Source organism: Mesocricetus auratus, unplaced genomic scaffold (genome assembly GCF_017639785.1).
Source record: "Mesocricetus auratus isolate SY011 unplaced genomic scaffold, BCM_Maur_2.0 Super-Scaffold_6730, whole genome shotgun sequence".
Lineage (NCBI taxonomy): Eukaryota > Metazoa > Chordata > Mammalia > Rodentia > Cricetidae > Mesocricetus > Mesocricetus auratus.
In genome coordinates, this window is record NW_024429184.1 from 75667457 (window position 1) to 75684468 (window position 17012).

Genomic DNA, 17012 nt, shown 5'->3' on the forward strand with positions numbered 1-17012 from the left:
TATTGATGTTTTGACTGCATGTATGTCTGTACAACACATGAGTGTGGTGCCCACGGAGGCCAGAAGAGAACACTGGATCCCCTGGGACAGTAGTTTACAGATTGCTGTGAGTGGCCATGTATGTGCTGCAAATCTAACCCAGTTCTTCTGCAAGATCAGCCAGTGCTCTTAATCGATGAGCATTTCTCTAGCCACTGGTTAAAAGTTCTTGACAAATAAATGTCTCAAACTTGGGTGCTATTACAATGATTTAAGAATGACACTGTAATCTAAATATCATACATTTAAGTCAAAAGCAGAATATTCATGGCTTATTATGAATGGATATTCTGATGGAACAGGATGACCAACATATACTTTTTAAAAAATTCTACTTTGTTGTCACATAGTTGAGCATATCTTTCACCATGTTGCATCAGAAACTATTGCCTTTCTAAATGGTCCATCCACTGTGACCTCAGCTCATGGTCAGCTCTGACAAATGTTGTCTCTACTCTGGCTTTTGTAATAGCAGTATATCATTCTCTGCTGCTGATATATCCTTGCTGCAGTGCCCTATGGGTCTTCAGTGCATTTCTCCCTTTATTTCTTTGCCTTAAGGTCCTCCAGCACTACTTCCGGACAAAGCTATCTCTGAACCAACAATAGGTTCTACCAAGTTGTATGTCCAACAGGGCTGATCATGGTACAGACTTTCACACACTTCAGGGACTCAGAGGAAGTTCTCGAAGTCCCTGTCTTTCAGGAGTATTCCCAAGTGTGGCGTGTTCTATCCCCAGAACCTAAACAGACCAATTTGACGTTGTGCTTCCTTGTCAGTGGTCAGAAATGCAAAAAAGCAATGATTTAGCATTTTAAAGAAATGGGTGTATGCCCGCATGTTCCTGATCACTGAGCCTCTAAATAGTCTACCTCATACCCATATTGTTGTTGGATTCATGTTCTACCATCTTTTACAAAGGCTTATAGAATACTTGCTATTTCTTGTTCATCTGTTCTCATTAGCATGCTGTAGTCAGCATACTATATTAATTAAGTTACTCATATCCCTGGCAGAGGGCAACACAGTTAGCACAGAAGGCAGCAGCATTAGAGACCTCAACTCTGTCTTGTGGGAATTCAATTTTCTCCGTGTTTTGCTTCAGATAGGGAAGAAAAACCTCAGGAAAGCATGAATCCTGTATGGGTTGAATATAAGGGTATACAGCATGTTTGAGACTGATGAAGTTATTCTTTCAGATCTTGGAATATTTTCATATACATAAGGAGCCACCTTGGACATGAGATCCAAGTCTAGACTAAGAATTTTTTAGGTGTTATTTTATTTACACACAGTTCACAAAATTTTGACTACATGTATGTTTTGATTATGATGTGTAACATGAGGATCACTGTAGTGTGTCATGTTTCTGTTTAAAATCTTTCTGATGTGGATGCATTTCAGGTTTTTGTTTTCAAATTTAGGAGGTGTGAATCTGTTACAGTAAATACTCTGCACTGGTATCAAAGCTGCAGTTCAAATGACTACTTGTTTGAGTTTGTTCTGGGCCATTGTTATAGAGTGCACTTTGGAGAATTAATTATAAAAATAGGGAGCATCACCTGGAAAAGTAGTTCAGTTGGAATTGTCAGCATTGCATAAATGGGGTATGGAGTGCACACCTATATTATCTTAGCATTTACGATGCGAAGGCAGGAAAAGAGAAGTGTAAGGTCAACTTCAAATCCATGGTGAGTTTGAGACTGTGTGGGACTACATGAGGCCTTGTCACAAAATAAACAACAAAACAAAATGAAAACAAAGGAAGCACCAGCCACTTATTATCTAAGTTGTGAGAGTGGTACTAACTCTTCCTGCAATATTATATGTTGGGTCTGCGACTCTGGTGATGGGAAGGGAAGCTGTTTTCTTGAGAATTCTATCTTTTGCTCACTGTTTATCAAATCTTACTCTACTAGTTCAGAAACCAGCATGTCTTCCAATATGCACACAGACAATAGGCATCTGGTCGAGAAGCAAGACATTCTTGGGGCTGCACTTAAGACCTGCCTCCATCTTTTCCCATTCGAATCAGGGTCTTTTCTTTCTTCTCTTTTCATTTGAAAATTTTTCATCCACTATATTTTGGTCGTGTTTTCTCTTCCACACCTCCTCCCAGATCCTTCCCACCTACAGAACTTCATGTTCTCTATCTCTCTGTGTGTCTTTCTCTCCATCTCTGTCTTTGTCTCTCTGTGTCTCTGTTCTGTTCTCCTCTCTTTTTTCTCTCTCCTCTCAAGAAAATGCAAAGTAAGAATTAACAAAAAGTAGTAAGATTAAACAAAACCAACCAAACAAAAAGCAACCCCCACAAACACACATACAAAAGCAAGGAATGTTTTGTGTTGATAGACTCTGTTTTTTGTTGGTCAACTACTATTGTGCATAGTGCCTGCCCTAAAGTGTGCCTGATATACCTGGTGTCATGCTATTCAAGAAAAGTGATTTTTTTCCTTTTCTCTGCAGCCATTCAATTGCAAGAAGCTTATTGAGTGTCCACTTCCTCTTTTCAGTGCTGAGATTTTTGACTGCTAACCATGTTCTTGGTATAGCTTCATTCCCTGGGTATCAGCTTGAACACTGTGTAACAAGTCTTGAAATGTTTATGCAGTTTTTCCTCACCAGGGTAATCGCTTTGCAAACACATTGTCATAGATCATCATGGTGACAGATGAAGGGAACAATAACCATAAAGTCATCACTGTGATAAGGATCTTCCTCATAGGGAATCACTGGACTTAGATTCTGAGAAGAGCCTCAGGCCTACAAACTTGGCAAGGGATAATGGCTTTTTATACAGTAAGTTTCCAGGCCTATGCATCCATTCCAGAAATGGCCATCTCTCTCCTCTTTTCTTCTATTGTTTGCAATGTCAGTTCTAGAGTTTCTAAATTAGGATGAGATGCTGCTTTTTTAGCCTTCCAAGATTCGATTTATCTGTCTGCAAGTACCATCCCCCAGGCTTATTGACAGGGTGTTAAATCCTGTAACATGAGAGTTGTCTTCCACACCAGCTTCTCCTTATCCAAGTTGATGTTCCATACCTGTGACCCAGCCCCCTGGGATCTGACCCATATGTACTCCTGCAGCTCCTGCCATGAAGAGTCCTGGGTCCTGTGGTTCGTTTGGGATAAAGGTCTTTCTGCTCTTAGCAGGCCAGATGATGTTGTATTGACTTTGGTTTCTGTCCAGAATCTAAGGAGGGGAGATAGAAACATGTATTTTATTACAAAGTAGAAATCTTTGTATCACATGTTACAAGAAGAGGGCTTCATGGGATCAGAATAAAGGCATTCTCCAGATACAGTGTTTCTGAGTGTATCCTATTTCCACAGTCAGTGAGCATGTCAGTTTAACATGCTGCAGATTTTGCAGTCCTCAAATCTTGCTTCTCAGTCATGGCAACAAAACAGTTACAAGTCCTAAAGGAAAAGCCACTTAAATAAATCTCCATTCCTTTGGCATCCCACATCTACTCTGGCAGTAATGCCACTGAGCTTCCTCTTCCAAATACATTCAGAATCTTCCACATATGTTCGGAATCTTCCACCACCCCTATAGATAACTCTGTAGTCTAAATCATGCACCATTTCTTATTGATATTATTTGTAAACTTATTACTCCACTTGTTTCTAAACTCATGATCTACAGCCTCTTCTGAATAGACCAGGATATTATTAACTAGAAAATGATTACATGTCATCTCTAAAAGCACTACAGAATCTTCATGTCTCAGTAGAGTCAGAAGTCCTAAAATGGTCTGTAGTTCTCATCATTATCCAAACCACTGTTTTTCTGATCTGGTGTCTGTTACTCTCCTTCCACTAATGTACATGGGCCTCTGTACTATCCTGGAACATTCCAGGTACAATACTGCCTCTCAACCTTTAGGTTTTTACTTGATGGTCCCCTGTCTAAAGTTCTGGCTACTTTCTTTATGTATTGTTTTCTGTATCCACTTGAAACTTTTACTAAAATTTCATTGTTTCCTTTTTATAAATATGGTATTTTCATTAATTCTTTGAAACATCATACATGCTTACAGCATATTGTGGTCATAGTCTGACTCTACTCCTCCCCCTATTCCTCCCAGACCTATCTTCCACCTTCCTATTGCCTGCCAACTTTATGTTCTTTTTCTCTTGTTTTAATAACTCAAGTCCAGTTTGTGCTGCTTATGTACTCATGAGTGTGCTTCCATCCACCAGAGCCAAACCTATAAAGTTTCCCTCCCCAGAATCCACCAGCTATCAGTAGTTCCTTTGCGAGGAGTGGAAGCTCATTAGACAACCCCCCCCGAAACACACACACAAAATTATGAGTTCCTCTTGTAATTTATTTTAGTTTTGGAGATGATTATATAATAGTATAATTCCCCTTATCTTTCTTCCCCCGAACTCAAATCCTCCTGTAAACCCCTCCTTGCTCTCTTTCAAATTCATGGCTTCTTTTTTCATTATATTGTTACATACATATTGGGGGAGAGCAAGTGTATTCCTAAATACATGAATATAACCTGCTCAGTCTGCCTAATGTTACTTGTGTGTATGTTTCAGAGTTGACCATTTGGTACTGAATAACCAAGTGGTGTGTTCCCTGAGGAAGACTGTTTCTCCCACTTGTAGCATTTCTTAGTTGCCTGTTGTTCTTTGGGTAGAGCTTAGGTCTCTTGAGCTCTCTGCAGGAACAAGTATTCATCCATGTTGGCATACTTTTTTATGTCCTTCATGTTCAGCTCATGTTTGGGCAGCCATGTAGGTGAAACTCTATAGATGTCGCTTCTGACATTTCTAGAAGACACAGTCTCCCAGCAAACTCCCTGATCCTCAGAGGGTTCTCACAATTTTTTGACCCATTCTTCTGAGATGCTCACAAGCCTTATATGATGTGCTGGAGTGTTGTTGCAGATGCATCTGTTGGGATGGAAGTCGTGCTCTTCTGTAATGTTCTCTGACAGTTAGGAGTTTCTTGCTGGGAGGTGAGGTATCTTGAATGTAGTTAGGGATTAGACTGTTTTGGTAAAGTGGTGGTGTAGGTTCTCCTTCAATGTTCGTGACTTTGCTAGCCATGGTAGTTGGCTCAGTTTTTCCCAGTAGACATGAATTCCCTATTGCTGAGTAGAAAAATTTAATTTTCTTAATGGATATTTTCCTGATCATCCAATCTGCTGGAGATTTTATCTTGAACGTCTCCCAAAGACTCAGCTGTTGAAGGTTTGATGCTCAGGTGGATGGTGATGAGGACATATCCAGAAGGGGGTTGCGTAACGCTGGCCCTCTCCTACTCTTGTACCCTGCTATAAGTAAAGAATGTTGACAAGTATTGCTGCTACAGTGTAGGCACCAGGACCAGTCACTCAGGGACTAAGTCATAGTACCCTTTTCTCTTCCTCTAAGCTGATTATAGCAGGCATTTTGTTACAGTAACATGAACTTGAAGAGCTGTCTGAAATTCTAACCCTTACATTCTGAATTCTTTTAGTAATCATCTTCCCAAAGTATTTATCATCAGGCATAATTGTATCTAGGGTAGAAAATTATACAGGAAGAGTACAATTTTATGTATCTTCTCTCTTTAATAAAAACTCTAGGAAGAGAGTTTTTTCAATTTCACTCAATGCTATATTTTATTGATATATGTATTTATTGAGTATCCCCTTATGAGCTATAATGTTGCCCATATGCATTAACATTGCTAAAAATTGTTGAGTTATATTTTTCCAAGAAGCATACAAAAGCCTCAGAAATCAACTGTACTAATAACTGGTTATTGTTCCAAATATAGATGGAATTTTTTTATAATTGTGGTATGGAATGCAAATGAACTCAGACATAATCTCTCACTTTGGGTAACTTGCACTGGGTAATCAGACAAATGTACACATGGATATCCTGTGGAAATATTTGCAAACAAACCTCCCCCTACTGACACTGCATCACATTTTTTACAGGGTAAGTTTTAGACTCATCAGCCTTCCTGAATTCTTTTTGTATAGTAATCCACCATTACCCATAAAGCTGTGGGTAACATCAACCTGCTTGAGCTGTATTTTTCTCAGTTGAGAGCATCTCTACTTTCCTTAGAGAATTTCCTGTCTTTGCTATACCCACACTGCAGATAATTAACACAATAATTGAATCATTGATCACCACAGCTATTCCTCAGTAGTCTGTCTAATGGGTGGGTGGCATGGAGTACTCGGTTACTCTGGGACAAGAACATAGCAGGATAGTATCAAATTCCACCCTGCTACTCAGAATGGTACACAGTTTTAAACTTGGAAATTATTTGCAAAATTTTCATTTAGTACTTTCAAATTGTGATCACAGGGGATAAGAAACTGAAAAATAAAGTCTGAAACAACAAGGAGCAAGTGCACACTGTAAGGGACAGGCATTTTTGTTTTTGTTTGCTTGTTTCAGATAGATACCCATTCTACTGAAAAAGCAACTGTTATCCCAGTGACACACACTGTTACCATAAGGTAGCCATGTGGAGCACCTACAGGGTTCCCTCTGTCTGCATTTGTGCTTGCATTGATAAGGTCACAGCTTGAGTACCAAGTTGGATGACATGACTTTACAGCCAAGAAGACCAACCCTCCAATTTTGTTTTGGCTCTTTTGCAAAATGGTCTTAGCTGTTCTTGGTTCTTTTTATTTCCACAGAAACATGGAATTAATTTTCTATTTTGTTAAAATTATCTTGGGACTTTGATAAGGATTACACGGATACAATAAACAAATTTAGACAGATATGGGGTCTTTTTCCTGAAGAACACTTTATAGTGCCTTCTTCACTTAGACCTGTGATATTGAAAGGTGGCAACTTTATGGAGCTTTTGCACCTTGTCTGTTAATCATTAGATATTTTTCACATACTAAGCTATTCTAAATGGAATTTTTTATTATTGGTTTACATTTCATTGATTCTTTGCAATGTTTTCCTGGTTTCTACTTGATTGATTTCAGCCCTCAATTTGATTATTTACTGGCATCTACTCCTCCTTGGTGAGTTTGCTTCTTTTTGTTTTAGAGCATTCAGTTGTGCTATTAATTCTCTAGTTTGACTGTTGTCCAGTTTCTTCATGTGGGCACTTAGTTCTATGAACATTCCTCTCAGCACTGCTTTCAGAGTGTCCCATAAGTTTGGGTATGTTGTGTCTTCATTCTCATTGAATTCCAGGAAGTCTTTAATTTCTTTTTTTTTTTCTTTCTTTATCCAGGATGGGGCAATTGTGCATTGTTCAATTTCCACGAGTCTGTATGGTCTCTGCAATTTGTGTTATTGTTGAATTCTAATTTTAATGCATGGTGGTCTGATAAGATATAGGAGGTTACTCCAATTTTTTTGTATCTGTGGAGGTTCGCTATGTTTCCGATTATGTGGTCGATTTTAGAGTAGGTTTCATGTGGTGCTGAGAAGAAGGTATATCCCTTTGTGTTTGGGTGGAAGTTCTATAGATTTCTGTTAAACCCAATTGGGTCATAACTTCTATTAGTTCTTTTGTTTCTTTGTTAAGTTTCTTTCTGGAGGTCCTGTCTAGTGGTGAGATCGGAGTGTTGAAGTCTCCTACTACTAGGGTGTGAGATTTTATGTGCGATTTGAGCTTTAGTAATGTTTCTTTCACGAATATGAGTGCCTTTGTATTTTGAACATAGATGTTCAGAATTGAGACTTCATCTTGATGGACTTTTCCTTTGGTGAATATGAAATGTCCTAGATTTGTCACTACCTTTCAAATAGCAACCTCATTACATTTACTGCCTTATCACCAAGTTTTATTTATAGTCTTTTGAATTTTCTTCAGATACAATGCCAAAGTTGGGGAGATGGATCCATGTGTAAAGTGCTTTCCTTCAAGTGTAAAGATTTGACTTTAAATCCTAGAACCCATAGAAAACCAGGCTCAACAATATCTACAATCTCAGTGCTCTCATTGACATGAGAGATGAAGACATGAGAATCCTGGGAAACTCATGGGCCACCTAGCAAGCAAGAGAAACTGCATCTCAAACAAGTTAGAAGGCAAGGACCAATACTGCTGATTCACACACAATTGTTGTGATATATATACACCCACACATGCACAGGAATATACAAATACATAGAAATCACATACACAACAGTTTCAAAATTACAACCCCATTTTTTGTGAAATAGTTTTCCATTCCAACCATAATGTCTTTGTTTTTGTGGCATTCATCTTAGTATTAATACAGATTCCTATTTCTCGGTCCTGGTCAGTAGATATGTGGAGTTCTGTCCAGTTGCAGGAAGTCCATAGGAAGTCTTGCCCTGGATTTTCCATGAAAACTTTGGAGCATGTATATGGTTTCCTTGGATGTGGTGTTTACTAATCCCCACCTATTTTTCTATTTCATTCACTTGTCAGGGCTCAGAACAAATGCATGTCTGGATCTATAGTTTTAATTAGCTTAATATTTTCTAGCTTACAGTGAGAATAGTTTACTATTGAAAACAGACTAGAAAACACATAGTAGTAGATTTTGTGAATTCAGGGTTTCCAATATGTTATATTTTTCTCTGAAGCCTGAGATTTTCACAAATTTAATTTAGAGAAAACATCCTAATGTGATTTTCTTGTGAACTCTCTCTGTGTGACTTGTCTGAGTGAGCTAGAAACTCAGGTATACATAACACAAATAATAGCATATCAAATTGGAATTCCAATATCTAAATGGAGTCTTCTCAGGATTGTAACCCAAAAAGTTCTCATGAGTAAATACAGATCCTATGAAGTTAGTTTAATAAAATCAAAATGCAAAATATGATGTTTAAAGTGTTTAGTGCATTGATTAAGCCCCCCAGGGGCTCTGGGTGTTTAAAGCAACAGTTTGAGTGAATAGAACAATAAATGCAGAGCTGACTGTATTTTTTCTGTTTCTTTCTCATCTGCTAGAAAAATATAGATAATAGAGCTCATTTATTTTCTTTACATTTCAGAGCTCTGCAGATGGGAAAACACAGCCCAGTGGAAATGATTTCTGGCAACCTTGAGAAGATATGTTAGCATTTTGTGGCATTTCTCTCCATGACATGTAAAGCATGGCTTTCCCTCATTGCAGTGTCACAGTGAAGTGTCACAATAAAGCCAAAATAGTGTGCCCTCAGGGAAAACTAGAAAGGGACCATTTTCTATGCACACACAAAGGGTAATATTTATTATAAAGCCTTTCATTTTAGCTCCAAATGCTGTCTGGGCTGTGAGTACTTTGCAATAGAGAAATGCACAGAATGTGAGATTTAAAGCAAATGTTATGTGTAAACCTAATTTTTGCAAATGTAAATAGAAAGTGAAAAATAGAATGCTGTCATGGACATGTGTGCATTCACAGTCTGCAGAGGGCTGAAAAGTGGCAGCATTGGTTGGTGCCAGTGGAGCATGGGGGCAGTGAACTAGGAGCCATGGAGTTCTGTCTTGACCTGGTTTGTCAGCACAGATACCATAACACATAATATAACACATTTGCTAGATAGGAAATTCAATGTTCCAAAAGATCCAACATCTAGGATTATTTAATATGCTTCAGTACCCTTAATAGAAGACAAATCTAAACCTGTACTTTTTTAACTAATTAAATTTGTTCTTCAGCAGTTCATAATTGTCTATTTGTGTCTAATCATTCTTACTCCACCCTCTTATCTCTCTCTTCCACCCCTGTCATTCCAACTGCAAGTCTCTTTTCTGTATCCATGTCTTCTTGTTTTATGACTAAATTTAACCAGGGCTATTGTGGGTGTGGAAATGTCACTAAAATCTGGTGGGAACATAACTGAAGATAATGATCTCTCCCTCCCCTAATATCTATAACTAGCCAGTGATGCTTTGTGAGCCAATTTTCTATCCATGAGTGACTATGACAGGCCAGTCTTGTACAGGCCCAGTGCAGCCACACTCTGATGTTGTGAGAACAGGTTCCAATGGCTTTCTTGCCCAGAAGGTAGTATTTCACCCTCCTTCGCCTTATGATCCAGCTCATGCATTCTTTCTGTCAACATCATATAGTGTTCACTGAGCCTTACAGGGGGTGAGGGGTGAGATAAATGTCCTGTTTAGAACTGAGTGCTCACATATTCTCAGCACTCAGAACAGCCATGAGTCTTCGTATTTGCCACTGTTCAAGGAGAAGAAGCTTTCCCATCAAAACTGAGAATAGTGTTTATCAATAGTCATAAACATTTTTTTAGAAAGCAAAAGTTTGTACTTTTGATTTTTAAAACATTTACATAACTCTTCATCCTATACTTGCAAAAGTATTATTTGGTCCACATATTGAGCTTGATTTTCATCACCATTGACAGCCATCTCTTAAGGACAAAGCTACTTCTCCAGTTCAGGTCATAATCAAATTTTACCTTTTCAATATTAATTTTACCTTAATTGTGCTTGTATGTGGGGGGGGTAGCAGTGTGTGCTTATGTGGAAAGTAAAAGCCACTGCAATGAAGAATCAAGTCTCCCACCCCTTGGAACTGGAGCTATATGCAGCTGTAAGCAGTCTGATGTAGGCACTAGGGGCTGGATTTGGGTCCTGAGAAGCACCTGCTCATAGCTGAGGCACTGTCTCCCCAACCCTTGCCATGTTATTTTTTAAATTGCCGCAGTGCAATATCATCAGTGCCATGGAGGTCTACCTTAAAATCACTAGCTAGCAACTTCCTTCAGTTAGAGTGTTCTGTTCCTATATATTGTCAAATGCATACAGAATTTGTCTAAGTCTATTATTCTGGTCTGGCAATATGAAGGACAAAACAAGCCGTGAGACCCTGCACACTGGATTCAACTGTACGTCCCACCAGTTACTAGTTTCTTGTGTGTGTTTGCTTACTTTTTGTGAAAATGAATAATCATATATGACATTATTTAAAAGGACAAAGTCTGAAGAATTAGCCAGCATGTTTGCATCTCCCATCATTAAAGAAAGAAATGATATTTTCCTGTCTGACTAGCCTTTCCTAAGTAGAGCATGATGAATGGCTGCTGGTGCCAACAAATCTCTTCCCTCCAATACCTTCATCTTAAATGTTATGATAGCAATGCTGTTTCACATGGGATTCATCTTTTTAAACACATTTGTAAGTGTGTGATACATATTGTTGACTTGAGAAAGTTGTGTTTATAATTTTGTTCAATTAAAATTTTGTATCTGTTTATTTGTAATTCTTCACTTCTATTCTTCAACACTTAGCAACTACTATTCCTTGTTATAATGTTTTTATTTGTTCTTTCAAATCATCATACATTTTATATAATGTACCTTGATCATATACATCCACCACTACCTCTCTCCGATTCCCCCTAGTGCCCCCATTCCATCTCCCAACTTCAAGGCCTTACTTTACTGTTGTTGTTATTAATGACCCCAAGTCCAGTTAGTGGTTCCCAAGGGTGTATGAGTGGAATCATCTAGTGGGATATTGACTACCTATTGGCAACTATGTCCCAAAAGAAGAGTGACTTTTGCTCTTCCTGTAACCATTAGCTTCCAGTGGCTGCTACCACAAGGGCGAGGCCTCTGTGGCACCTCCTTGCATTTAAGTTGGAATTTTGAATGACTTCATATTGTGCAGGTCTTATGCAAGTAACTATAGCTGCTATAAGTTGATATGGACAACAGCCATGTCTTCCTGGCCCTCCAGCTCTTACATTCCATTCATTCTTGATGCTCCCTGGGCCTTGGATAGGGGAGGTTAATGTGGATGATTCATCCACAGCTGAGCTCTCACAGTTACTTATACTCAATCATTTGATGAATTTTGACTTGCTTCATTAACTGTTACCTACTAAAAAGAATAAACTTCTCTGACCAAAGTTGAGTACAATAAATCAATTGGTGTAAACAAATATTCTGGAAGGCAATTTGATAGCATACCTATTTAGCATAATAACAACAATAGTTTTCCCCACGAGGGCCTGTGATCTTCCAAGTCATGAGATTCTGAACATATATATATATAGAGAGAGTACCAGGCATGAAATCTCTTCTGTGGACCACACCTCATATCAAATCAGAAAGTGATGTCCAATCATCTGTGGTGTTTCCACATATTGGTCACTATAAAGAGTGCTACACAAAACATTCAAATCAATGTGACAACTCCTCAAAAATAGAGCTACCATTGCTTCATCAATCCAATTTCTGGATATTTCTACAAAACAATTAAATCAGGAGTCTTCCTAATTAAATCTTCACTTTAATATATTTTGTTAGCCTCTTCTCCAATACTAACTTAATCACTCCAACTCTTAAACCACAGAAGAGTCTCCCTTACTTTCTATAAATTGTCCTGGTTCTTGAGAAATCCTTAGCAATTTTGCCTGAATATTTTCTGAAATTTTTCAAGGAGAGAGGTGTGGAAATTCATTTGATTTTGAAATGTTGAGAATTTCTTGAACTCTCTTCACATACCTATCATCCCTTACCTCACTTTTGACCTGTCCTTCAAAGGTGAGCTCCTTATTAGGACGGTAGGTGTAAAGGGCAGTTTTGTCTGCCTATGGCCATTCTCTTTACATCAGCATGGTATGTAGACTTGCACTTTCCTAGACTAGCAGATTCAGTCCACATAGTTCCCCCCCTTCTGGGGCTCTTATTACTATCTGGTCATGTATCCTTTCCTTTTTTGCATTTCTTATACTTGTACACTTTAAACCAGGGTTCTAAACTATGAAAAGTCATTAGTTTATTTAGGAAAACTTATTCCTCTCTTCCTATCTGAATAATTTTTAGTTCACTGGTTTCCACATTTTATGAGATGTTTATAACTACTATGCCTCTCTCCTTATAGGTTCTTTTTTTCTTTTTTATGTTCCCTCTTTTGAAAGTGTTTCCATTTACTTATTTATATTAAGAATGTATATCTCACTTTACAGAACTGTTTGTCTGAACATGCCACCATCTCTGTATAGTGTTCATATTAGAGAAGGACAAGGGCTTCTAACCAGTTGTTACTATTACCCAGTTTTTTTTTTCAGAGCTGGAGTTAGTAAATTGTTTCTCTGCTTCCAGGATTCTTCCTCTTGGATGTTTTTTCAAATGATGCTCACTCATTTATCTTCAAAGAGCATATAACAATATCTGTCATAGATTCACTATTGTTGAAATCCTCTGATCTTCACAGATCTTACCAGGAGAGTGATTTGCCTAACTTCACACAGTAATCTGCATTAATTCTGAGTGAGGTTCATGTAGGAAATCTGTGTTGAAAGGGCCTCCCCGGGAGCATTTCCAAACAGAACCATGTGAGAACAGGAAGAAGGATAAACTGTTGGCCATTTTTGTGAAACCAAATCTTATTTATCCTCCTTTTATTTGTTATGTGTGCCAAATGAGTGAGAATTCAAAGGTACATTTCTGTATAACAATTCTTCACATTTTTGTGTCACTGGAGATGGGTTGATTGAATGTCCATAGCTAGTTCCCTTACTCGATTTCTCTGTCAGTCAAACCAGGGCCTCAGACCTATGGTATCTCAAATTTGAGGCATAGGTGTAACAGAGATAAGCAATTTTAGTGTTATGTTACTATTGGAGAACCCATGGTTTTACCGTACTGCACAATCTTTGTACCTGGTGGTGTGTTTTTCACACTATTTGTTTCATGGGGATTGCAAACCAGAGTATGTAATGAAGTGAAGCTCAGATTGATATATGCTTACTCAATAATAAGGGTGAGTTTTGAAATATTCCTGGTGGACAGTAAAGTAGATTTCTCAGCAAGACTGTTAGTACTAATGATGAAATTCTGGTCTCAGGTTTCCAAGTGCTTTGTGGTAGACTTGGTGAAAGTCAAATGTCAAGCAACCACAAGTGCGTTTTACCATGTTCTTAATCTTCCCTGCTCTGCTCACTCCAGGGCTGCATATGATTGCTCTATGGCAAAGAAGAGGAGAGCTGAAGAGCAGGCACTGGGAGTGCCAGTTAACAAGAGGAAATCTCTATTAATGAAACCCCGGCACTACAGCCCAGACATGGACTGCAAGGGAAACCCAGACAACAAGAATGAGGAAGATGGCCTCTTAGAAATGAATGAGCACTCCACTGCAGGTAGCAAAAAGGCATGGCCCAAACTTTATATATTCCTGTTACCAAAAGTCATTCTTAGTATGTGGAGAATAGCCAGTAACTGTGGCTGTTAAAGTGTATTTGGCTTTGGAAACAAAAAACAAACACTGTTTCACTCAATATTCACTTATTAAGGCTGTATTTATTTAAATCAGATTCTATTTAGGGTCTATAGACACAACTTGACTATAGCCCGGGCTTTCTTCAAGTCATGGTTATGTTATGCCTCTTTGTGTAGAAAGTAGAAGATACTAAGCCATAAAACTAGAGTCTGTCTGAGTAGACGGATAATTTCTAAAAGAATCCTTTAAATTACAGGGCATATTTAAGCTTTAAGATAACTTTCCAATGATAAAAGTCAGTGTAATGTTCATTAATGATATATGTACACACATATTTTTGTCTGTACATATAGCTAAGACATTAATACATAATTTGTTTTATCACTATGTATAATATTATTTAGCTCCAAAATGTAATAGTAATAACATAACTCAATGTGAGTGTTCTATGACATTAACATGTTTATATGCTTACTTAGAGCAATATATTGTCAAAGTGACCAAAGTTCTTATCCTTGAAGCTTCTTCAGTGGGAGAACAATATAGAAAAGACACATCTGTGCCTATACTTGTGAAATAAGTCATTAAAGCTTATCTTTATAATACATTGACTCAGTCCTTTGCTCACTCTTCAGACATCCTATTCAGGATGAATAAAATGTAGCTACTACTTTAAGGTCTTAAGGTTTGTGTCTTCACAGTTCTCAAATGCTGGCAATCACTTCCATCCAGGAGTTGAAGTATCATTCATTGGTTTGTACATGAGACTAAGGTGTCAGTCATGCAAATACCTCAATAATTTATGAAAAGTTTAAGGCTTGACTAATAAAGACTGGAATTCGACATGCACATATCCCATTAAATATATACCCATTACTGAATGTGACATTTCAGGAATCAACATAAAATGATAATAAGTAAAAGATTTATTTTAAAAATTAAACAAATAGAAGTTAGTATTACTTATAGATCATGCTTTTATAATTAGAATTCTAGGAATACCCCTGGATATTATTTTCAAAGATACAAAAACATATTGACAGAGGACAAGTTTCAGGTCAGAGAATCTTCGTTATCTTGGCTAAGTATGGAAAATTCCATGGTTAAACAATGTTGTCTTCTGATTTGTACATTGATAATGACATTTTAGGCTTCTCTCATTTAGTATCTGGTTTTAAGCATCAGGGATCATATTTAAATTGTTATCATCTTTAGCCTTTCAGTTTCCTCTAACTGGCCACTTTTATGTGTTAATTGCGGACATGACAAATGGAATGTGATCTTAGAGAAAGTTTGTGGAACACTGTGGACTTGAGGTCGATCCATGCAGCTTGTCCATGAGCCAGAGACCTTGTCATGTCTGTAGACATCACACCCTTTTCTCTGACAATTTGATCATTATATATGTTCATAATCAGTTAGGTGAATATTGCTCAAATATATCAGTAAAACATTCAGTCATAAGCACTTATAGACACCTATTTGCAGGCTTACAAAGGCTAATGGTTGTATTTAATATTATAACTATTACTGATAGAGATGCTGAAATTACCATGGTAACAATTTTCAACTCTTCATATATTTCAGATACCAATTTGTCCATTTTACAGTGTCACATAGAAACCTGGTCTTGGTTTTATAGATGAAATCATTTAAGATCAAAGAGAGTTAATTCTGAAGTAACACAGATTGCAGCCTACGGAGAAAGTTCCTAGTACACCAAGCCAAATAACTCTCTTCCAGTTAACTGTGCTCTACAGGCTTGCCCATATTCATCTCAGAATGCACACTGGACAGAGTCTTCATGTCTACATGAAGTTGCAATTTATAAAAATGATGTGTCATCAGTGTTCCTTAACTTGCCTTAAGGTTTTGAGGAATTTTAGTTACAGCCACAGAAGGAGAGGGGTCCAAGGTCAACAGTAGTATACCTAAGTTCAGTGCTCCTTCATTCCCGGCACCTTATTGTCTTTTCCTTGACAGGTATATGTCTAGTTGTACCTTCAGTTGTACCTCAGATAATGAGAGTATAAAAACTTATGAAAGCTAAGGTCATGCTCTTGAATCCTGTGCTTCATTCCTCTTTATGGTCCAAACTGCACTCCACACTCTAGCCCGATTCAAAACACTGCACGTGGGCACCATGGTGGATAGTTAGAAATACCCGTTGTGGAATTGCCAGCAACATGGTTACATGCTTGGGACCTAGGATTGCCTTCCAGAAACACAGACATTTCTAGGGGCTGAAATTATTCTTTTAATATGTCACCTTCAATAAAAAAGAACAAACCAGTGTCAGAATTTTAGAAGATAAATTCATTTTTTCTATGGCTTTTATTTCTGCCATAGTCAAATAATCTAATAAATGAAGTTGCCTGTAAAAGTGTCCTTACTGGTTATAGAAGCATAACTGAACCCAGTGGCAATAAAGCACTAAGGAGTTCATCCCTAAATCAGTGGCATAATCAGAGGAGTTCAGAGAAAAAATAGATAGATAGATAGATAGATATAGATACATACATACACACATTGATAACAGATGATAGATAGATACATACATACATATGTAGAGGACAGATACATATAGATAGGGATAGATGATAGATATAGATAGAAAGATGATGATGATAGATGATATATATGTGTGTCTATACATACAGGTAAATTATAGATGACAGAAAGATAGATACAGATAAATATATAGAGAGATAATGAGGATAGATGCATATAGATAGTATTGATGATAGAAGATCAATCAATAATGATAGATAGATGATAGATAGATGTGAACATTCATTAACTATAATATTTCCAGCTACTCAT

General features: G+C 37.6%; 1 protein-coding gene across 26 annotated transcripts in view; it reads left to right on the top strand.

Annotated features, from left to right (window-relative positions):
- St18 (ST18 C2H2C-type zinc finger transcription factor) overlaps positions 1-17012 on the top strand; it is a 310888-nt gene that overhangs the window by 232091 nt on the left and 61785 nt on the right. For all 26 annotated transcript variants that reach the window (XM_021223291.2, XM_040741550.1, XM_040741551.1 and 23 more), the window contains one exon: positions 13919-14109. In XM_021223291.2, the coding sequence (XP_021078950.1) occupies positions 13919-14109 (191 nt within the window). The remainder of the gene's footprint in view (positions 1-13918; positions 14110-17012) is intronic.